Below are 8,437 nucleotides of genomic sequence, written 5' to 3' on the forward strand. Positions count from 1 at the left end.
GAATGGCCAAATGGGGATTTTGTTAGTATTTTATGTTGGCAACATTCTGGATGACAAAAACACTTTATGTAACGGTTGCTTTTTAAACAAGATCATCAGTATTATTCAGAGTCTTCAAGTTATATAAACAATGCTTATTTCAAGTGCTACCGGATAAGATTGATTAGCTGATGTTTCAAAATTTAATGTTGGTTCATTGGAACCATATAAACCGATATTGAACTACCGAATCGGAAAAGAAAAATTGAGTGCTATCGTATAGCTTTGTATAGGCTAAGGGATGTGCATCTTTTCCAAATTTTTGCTTCTGTTGCGTGTGATCTTCTCTGGTTTAACAAAAATAAGGCGATGCATGATGGTGTTTCCCCATATGTCTTGGTTCTCTCTAGCTCTATTAACAAAGTCCATTTGGAGCATTTTTCAGCATGGAAAAAGGGCTCTCTTCTTCCTCATTGGAAACCTAGATCTCGCTAGCGGAAGACTCTTTCAAGGTCATTTTTGATACTGCGGTTCGAGATTCTTTCACTGCTCAAGCAGTTGTTTTGCAAGACTCCTCAGCAAAATCATGAGGGCGATCTCTCAAATTAGCCCTTCTTATGATCCTTCTTATGGGGAGGCTATGGCTACCTCTCTTGCTATCTCTTTGGCTATTTCTTTGAAGCTTCCGAACTTCACTTTGGAATGCGACTCTTAAGTCATTGTTATGACTTCGCAACACTCCTCCATAGTTTAAGATTTGGCTTTTGCTAATGTTATCTCAGATTCTATTGCTTCCATTTCCCCTTCATTTTCTTGAAAAGATAATAAAAGTTAGGGTTAAATATGTTTTTAGTACTTAAATTTTAAAAATTTTATTTTTTGGTACTTGAGTTTCAATTCGCATCACAGATGGTACCTTCGTTTTGAGAAAAGATCAAATTAGTACTTCAGTCAAGTTTTTTATCCAAAAGCTAATGGCTAAAAAAATAAAGTTTTTAAAACTCAAATACTAAAAACGTATTTAACCCTAAAAGTTTACAAAAGTACAAATTTCTACATCCATTATATGACTTATACCGAGTTTACTCTGCTGCATTCCCCTACACGTTACACGTGTTTCTCACTTCCCCTCTTTTCCTATGTGTAGTGGAAAAATCCACCCCTCTTGATGTTTGCTCATCTATTACCGCTTACGAAAAAAAACAAAAAAGTAGCTACAAATTGTACCCTTCATTGGCCAATGGATCAGCTGGTGCTGGGACCCGCGCGCACACCGGTCGCCACGTTCTGAACATGGGCATCACTTACACGCGTTTAAGATCTAAGCGTTCCCATACATCCTAATTTTTTTAAAAAACAAATTCACACCGTCCGTTTTCCAATGTCCGGTCCACCTGCGACCTACGTAAAAGATCAGCGAATATACATTTCAGATTTCCTTAAATTACCCAAACTACCCTTCCCCAGCTCAAGATCCCCATCCACCCTCCTCACACAACGGTCAAGTAATATTCACAAAAACAAGTGGCATTACGGTAACAATGAAAAGCCACACAGAAAGCGACCCAGCCTAAAGAGTAAAGAGTTCTACAAGTCCCAAAACTTAGCATGTCGGACACTTCCCAAATCCTTGTCCTTTTTCGTCTTTCCACACTCGTCCTCTCTCTCGTCTTTCTGAAAGCTTCTGCTCTGTTTCTCTTCCCTCTCTGAAAGGTCAATAGAAACCCATTCAATAATCTCTGCTCCAAAAGCCAAATCTCAAACAAGCAAATAGAAAACTCTTAGCATTGAAGGTACGGAAGAAAGTTCCTTCTCAGGGTAACGTAAGGTTTTTTAGTCAGAAAACTACGTAACAAACTTGATTTAATATGATGCTTATTTATTACTTATTTGTTTTCGCCATTATTTTCTTTCCACGATTGGATTATATTCCTTCATTCTTGCCAGTTTTAACTAATTAGGTTTGTTCTCGGTTAAACCAATCGTATTAATTGTAGTATTGTAATCTGTACATACACAGAGATATTTCCATGTGGAGAATCCGAGTATATAAGGGGATTCTCGTAGGGTTTTAGGGTTGATTTTCACATCCTTCGCAATAAAGTCTATCAACGCGCTTTCCTTCATGGTTCTTCATTGTTTTTGTGAGAAGTGAGAACGAAACAAAATGTTTTTGTTTTCCGGAGCTTGCTTTTTTGTGATCAAGTAGATTTTTCCTCTTTCGTGTTCTGTTTCCGTGTTTTCTAAAGTACTTTTGCTTCCGTTTTTGCGATCATTGTTTTGGTTTTAATCGTTTGGCTTGCTTTTTGTTTCTGTTTTTGATGTTTTTGTCGTTTGGGTGTGGTTTCAGGGTCGCCGATCGAGGTTCGTTGTTGTGGGGGTGTTATCGCTCCGTTTTCTTCAGATTTACGTTGCTATGAAGAGAAGTTGATACGATTTTTTGTCTTCCCGCGACATCTCGTGATATTATTAAAAGGTATGGTAAATCTAACGAGATCTTTCTATGATTATATCAATGGTATGATTGGTCAGTCAAAGTCAAACTAGGCGTTAATGATATTATCATTTCTATTTTTTTGTTTATCTGTGGTGAGATTTCTATCCGGTGAGTCGCATGCCATTCTCTATACGGTGGGTCCTTGCTTTGCTGGGACCATTTCTGAATGAAAGTGATTGATTGATGAATGTTTCATATGATCGTTTGTGCTTCTCTTGATGGAATTATGGAATGGTCTTTTTCCACCGCATCACAAAAAAGGCGTGGCTGCTTGTTTGCCATGTCAGAGTGCAACCATTAGCCCTCGTAGGGGACTAAAAGTCTAAAATCATCATTAGAATTATGATGGAATTTTTTTTTTACTTTTTCCAGTAGATTTTTTAATATTTTTAATATTTTTTTTTAAAGTGTTCTTAAGTGAGAAATATTTTTGTATTTTGAGAAGTGTTGTGTGGTGTGGGTTATTTTGTTAATTTATTTATTTTTATTTTGAAAATAAAAAACAAAAAATGAAAAAAAACAAAGATTTTAACAAACTAAAGAAGCGGCTTGTTTGGCACAGTTTTTAAGGATAGTTTTTTTTTTTTCTTTAGAAAAAAATATTAACAAAATATTTAAATTTATTATCACTATTAAAAAAATAAAAAGTACACCTCTTGGTTGTGCTACATGCATATAAACATGATAAGTGTGGGATTCATTCATGCATGTGAGTGGGGTACGGCGCTCCAACAAAGGCATAATATGAAACATATAAGTCCAAGTCCCATTAATTTATTTATTTTTTTTAAGAAAACGAATTACAATAAAGTAGAGAAACATTGAAGACTCCTCTACGGTTGCCCTAATCCCTTAGAAAATTCAAATTTGTACAAGTAAATACACTCATTATAAAGATAGAAAATTAGTTAATTATATATTTTCCTTTTTTAGGAATTAATGTATTTTTCTGACCATAAGACTAGAGAGGAGAGAATGTGTGATAAGTGAAATTTATGGCTCTGTTTGTTTGTTGATGTGTTTAGAGTATTCTCATTGAGTTAGCCAAATGTCAGATTAACAATGCATACCAAAAAAAAAAAATAATAACAATAAAAAAATCAATTTGATTCTCTCACATTTTTTGGAATAGTAAAAGTGCATAAAAAAATAATATTTTAAATGTAATAATGAAAGTGAATATTTAAAATAGAAAGACGTTAGGTTCTTTGAAAAAGTGGATAGGTAAAATTGGAAAAAAAATGATTTTTTAATTAAAATTGAGTTAAAATTTGTTGGATGTGAATACTCTAGGGTGGTGTTTATTTTTTGTTTGAAAATTGTATTTTGTATTTTTATGTTTTTTTTTATGAGTGTGTGTTTGAATTGTCTGTTACATTGTTTGTTTGTTTGTTTGTTTGTTTGTTTTTTTAATAAAAAATAAAAAAATAAAAAAATAAAAAATTTACAAAGGGAAGAATAAAAAAGGGAATTTATGCTCATCCTCAGTCCTCACCTCTTTATGTTTCAATAAGGTGAAATTTATGTTCGTGTGATCGAAAACGAAATTTCAATACCTTTCGTTTAGATGTATTCGTGCTATAACCTGTTTGAGATGGTGGGACTCACTTGAGACCCACCATGTGAGGGAGTGGGTGTGGAAATATAAAAGAAAGTGCTGCCCCTTGTGTGATAATAATAATTCTGGGGGGCCGGAGGTGGACGACGATAAATCTTCTTGCACGGTGTACTGGCGCGCCACGTGTTTTTTACAATACCCATCATTGCGGAGTAAATCACCCAAATCACATATATTCTCACTTTCCTGGGGTCCGCTTGTAATATAGAGTGCTCTTTCTTTGGGATCTGGTCTTGAACTTGCTGGGTCTCAACTATGCAAAATCTAGGAATCCTACGGGATGCAAAGCTGACAAACAATAACTTTTTTTATTTTTTATTTTTTATTATGTATGAAGTATAGATATAAGATTATAAAGTTAAACAAGTCAAACTTGGGTTCGTTCATGTTCGCATGTCGTATAAAAAATTATTAGTCCTAAATGTAGCGTGTCGGGTTCGGGTCGTATTAAGACATGAGTATAGGACTATATTAATCAATTCTAACATGACCTATTCAATTAAATGGATTAGAGCTTTCAACTCTAAACTGTTAATTTTGTATTGGGTTTGCAGTTTGTGTCAAAAATTATTCGTCCAAAATGTCATGTCGGGTTTGGATCGTGTTGAGACATGAGTATAAGACTATATATATTCGACTTCTCAACCTTAATCTTCTAATTTTGTATTGAATTTGTAGGTGGCGTCAAGAATTTTGAGCCTTGTATTAAAAAGTAATGTACGTGGACATGAACATGTTTCTTGTGACCTACTTGTCACATAAGGTGTATAATATGGTCTAGAAAAATGGTGCTCGATCTCTCATCTCTGTAAAGCCCTGGCCTGTCCCATTTGCCGTGGCATCAGAGAGTTGTTTCTGGAACATTCTCGAGGATGAACTAGTGCCAAAGAAATTTGTAGGTTAGGTGGGTCAACTTAAGATGAATATTGTGAACTAAATAAAAAAATAAAATAAAATAAAATATATGGGAAATGCTGTGCAGTATCAATTCATTAATTGAATTGTGTCTGACTCTGTTCTATGTTGGGTTTTGTTTTACTTCCCTCCAAAGAGACCATTTTGACCGTTATAGAAACACTTTGGGATAACTTACAAGGCCATTTGAGCATGACAGGTGAGCAAAACAAAAAAAAATAAAAAAAACGTATTTGAAAAATAAAATAAAATACTCCATGTTCCTTCACATTAGCAGCAATTTATATGGCGTGGCCCGTGGGGGCTGCAGCGTAGCATTGTTGAATCGAATCTTGCATGAGTGGACCTAGGGAGGGTGATATGGAGGGAAAGTGATAGAAAATAGAAGAAATAATTGTCTAAACTTTGGCATTTCTCCAAATGCTTTTTCTTTTTCTATTTACTGGTTTTGATCATTGTTGCTTTTACTCTGCAGCAATGTGTATGCTGACCGTGTTTTTAAGTCTTTTCTACTCACCTTCTTCTTCTTCCTCATCCTCTCTTCTGTTCTTTCTCCCGCGTTAAAATCTACTTTTTCCTCTCTTTCAAAAGAAAGCAAATCGGAAACTCTTAAAGGTGAAAGAACAAACAAAAAGAAATTCCATCCTCCGTTGATGGCCTCGGTCTAAGTGCTAAAGCATATGTTGCTTTTCTCTTTTGTTCAACAAGCTCATCATCCTGATTCCTCCCAACTCTTTTTTGTACTCCATTTTTCTTTATATATTGGAACTCATACCTCATCGTCATTGTATTGTCATCATCTGTGATATTTCTGCAGATGGATTCCATTAAACCGTCGGCCCTGCCGACTCCTAATAAAAGTAGATTGGCGCGCACTTTTGCCAAGGTTCTTCACTTTCGGATGGCGACCGGAGCTGCCCTGGTTGACGGAATTCAGAAGGTAAAGTCCCAAGATAATGTCAGTGAAGATCTGAGTGTTGGTAAGGATGAAGAGCTTGAAAATAAGGTGGCCATGGAGGCTCTTCTTGCTAAACTGTTTGCTAGCGTTTCGTCTGTTAAAGCCGCATATGCTCAATTACAGCATGCTCAATCTCCTTATGATGCTGATGGGATTCAAGCTGCTGATCAAATGGTAGTCTCAGAGTTGATGAGTTTGTCTGAATTGAAGCAGTGTTACTTGAAGAAACAGTTCGATCCTTCTCCGGAGACTGCGTTGCTTTCGGCTGAAATTCAGGAGCTAAAGAGTGTGGTGAAAACATATGAAATCATGGTGAAGAAGTTCGAATCTCAATTGAGGCTCAAGGAATCTGAACTTATATTTCTCAGAGAGAAATTGGATGAAGAAACTAAGCAGAACAGGCAAATTGAGAAGAGACTGAACCAAAGTGGGCAATTACATGTCCTCGACAATCTTCACCATTCAGGCTTGACTACGACCCATTTCACTACAGTTCTCCGGCACACGATCAAATCCATTCGAAGCTTTGTGAGGTTGATGGTGGAGGAAATGAAATCTAACGGCTTGGATATTGATGCTGCGGCAAATGCAATCCAACCGAGTGGTGTTTATTGGAAAGATGATCACAAGTGTTTCGCGTTTGAGTCCTACGTTTGCAGGCAAATGTTCGACGCTTTCAACTATCCTAACTTCTCTCTTTCTTACAAGTCTTTGCCAGATAAGAAGCCGGAGCAGGAGCACCAACTGTTTTTCAGGCAATTCATGGAATTGAAATCTTTGAAACCAAAGGAATTTCTTGCTCAGAAGCCTAAATCAACGTTTGCAAAATTTTGCCATGTCAAGTACTTGCGACTTGTTAATCCCCAGTTGGAATCGTCGCTGTTTGGTAATCTAAGTCAGAGAAACATGGTGAGCGCCGGTGAATTTCCGAACACCACCTTCTTTGCTTCATTTACAGAAATGGCGAAACGGGTTTGGCTCCTACACTGCTTGGCCTTCTCTTTTGAGCCTGAGGCCTCGATCTTTCAAGTTAGCAAGGGATGTAGATTCTCTGAAGTTTACATGGATAGTGTCGCCGATGAAGCGTTCCTTTCGCCGGAATCCGACCCACAAGTGGCGTTCACCGTTGTTCCGGGGTTCAGGATCCAGAAAACTGTTATACAGTGTCAGGTGTATCTCTCTCCACTCCATACCAATGTATCTATAAACGATAAAGGTACGTAGATCTTGATCAAATAACGGTAATTATCAATCTGAATTGTTAGTACAAGTAACGTGAGAGAATTCATATACAACTTACCTATCCATATAGCTGGTCGGGTCGGGTAGTTTGTGGATCTCTTACTTTACGTGTTTAAATTACTAACAATTAAAACAGATATATAATTGCTCTAAATTTCTGATTGGACACGTGACGGAGATTAATCGTTGGGTACCATCTGGACCACACGACACATTGAACTGGGCGAGGGAAATGGCTTCCTACGTGCTGCGTGTCTGGGTGTTGTGGGGACTACCAACTCGGTTACAAGACACGTTTTTGTCCATTTGTGGCCATTTTGAAAAGGAAACCGCGTGGGTCTGTCACTATTTTTGTTTTGCACGGACATCCCCCCTGCAATTTTGTTAATATTAGGCTCGTGACAGGGATTGTCTAGCTGTTATGCATCATTAGCAAACATTGCAATTAGGTAATATGTGTACATAATATAATACATCCCAGTTTTATAATGTTTTTTTTCTTCATATTATGTACCGAGATTATTCCTTTTGTTGTTGGTTTTATTTTTTTTTTATTTTTTATTAATTAACTTTTAAAATTATCATTACATCTATAAAGCTCACGTGGGTCATAAAACATTTCTTCCTTCTTTGGTCATTTTTTTTTTTTTTTTTGTTTTATCAATCTCAAAATTATTTTTGGATTTACAAAGCTTGTGTGGGATTCACGTGGGCTTAACATATTTTTAAAGGTGAACTTAAAAAATAAAGAAAAAATATAATTTAACTTTTCAAATTATAATAATATTCTTGTTACTTGTTATTTTGTAATTAAAAAATAATAAAAAATTAAATAAACTAAAATTTTATTTTTTATATTTAAAAAGATGGGTGTCTGAAGTTGTGTTATTTTTCAACCGCAATCCAATCTTCTCGACTCTTTTACGGTTATCGTCCGTTTGTAACGCAATGATGACTGATTTTATAGTTTAACTCGGCGAGTTTTGATTTGCAATACCAACTCGCTGATATTGACCGAATTCAAGTTTATCCCGCTAAAAAAAAATCTTCCACCTGTAGAAAAGCTTGCGCCTTTAGTCTCGTGTACCTAAAAAAAATTAAAGAATGAGAAAAAGACAGAAATTATATTTAGTCTCATGTACCTAAAAAAAATTAAAGAATGAGAAAAAGACAGAAATTATATTTAGTCTCATGTACCTAAAAAAAATTAAAGAATGAGAAAAAGACA

At 35.8% G+C, this 8,437-nt stretch overlaps 1 protein-coding gene across 6 annotated transcripts; it reads left to right on the top strand.

The window, feature by feature from the left end:
* Positions 1 to 1,585: 1,585 nt before the first annotated feature.
* Positions 1,586 to 7,718, top strand: LOC133874956 (protein GRAVITROPIC IN THE LIGHT 1-like). 6 transcript variants are annotated; one of them, XM_062312909.1, is made up of 3 exons: positions 1,586 to 1,802; positions 2,330 to 2,455; positions 5,827 to 7,718. In XM_062312909.1, exon 3 carries the CDS (start codon positions 5,827 to 5,829, stop codon positions 7,189 to 7,191), a length of 1,365 nt encoding a protein of 454 aa, XP_062168893.1. In that variant the 5' UTR covers positions 1,586 to 1,802; positions 2,330 to 2,455; the 3' UTR covers positions 7,192 to 7,718. The 6 variants fall into 6 exon arrangements, with proteins under 6 accessions (XP_062168893.1, XP_062168894.1, XP_062168891.1 ...); XM_062312910.1 differs by having other exon boundaries at positions 1,586 to 1,797; XM_062312907.1 differs by having other exon boundaries at positions 1,586 to 1,772.
* The last annotated feature ends 719 nt before the right edge of the window (positions 7,719 to 8,437 follow it).

Source organism: Alnus glutinosa, chromosome 8, assembly GCF_958979055.1.
Source record: "Alnus glutinosa chromosome 8, dhAlnGlut1.1, whole genome shotgun sequence".
Lineage (NCBI taxonomy): Eukaryota > Viridiplantae > Streptophyta > Magnoliopsida > Fagales > Betulaceae > Alnus > Alnus glutinosa.

Coding starts and splice junctions, on each gene's coding strand:
- LOC133874956 (XM_062312909.1), top strand. CDS start 5,827: ATGGATTCCATTAAACCGTCGGCCCTGCCGACTCCTAATAAAAGTAGA.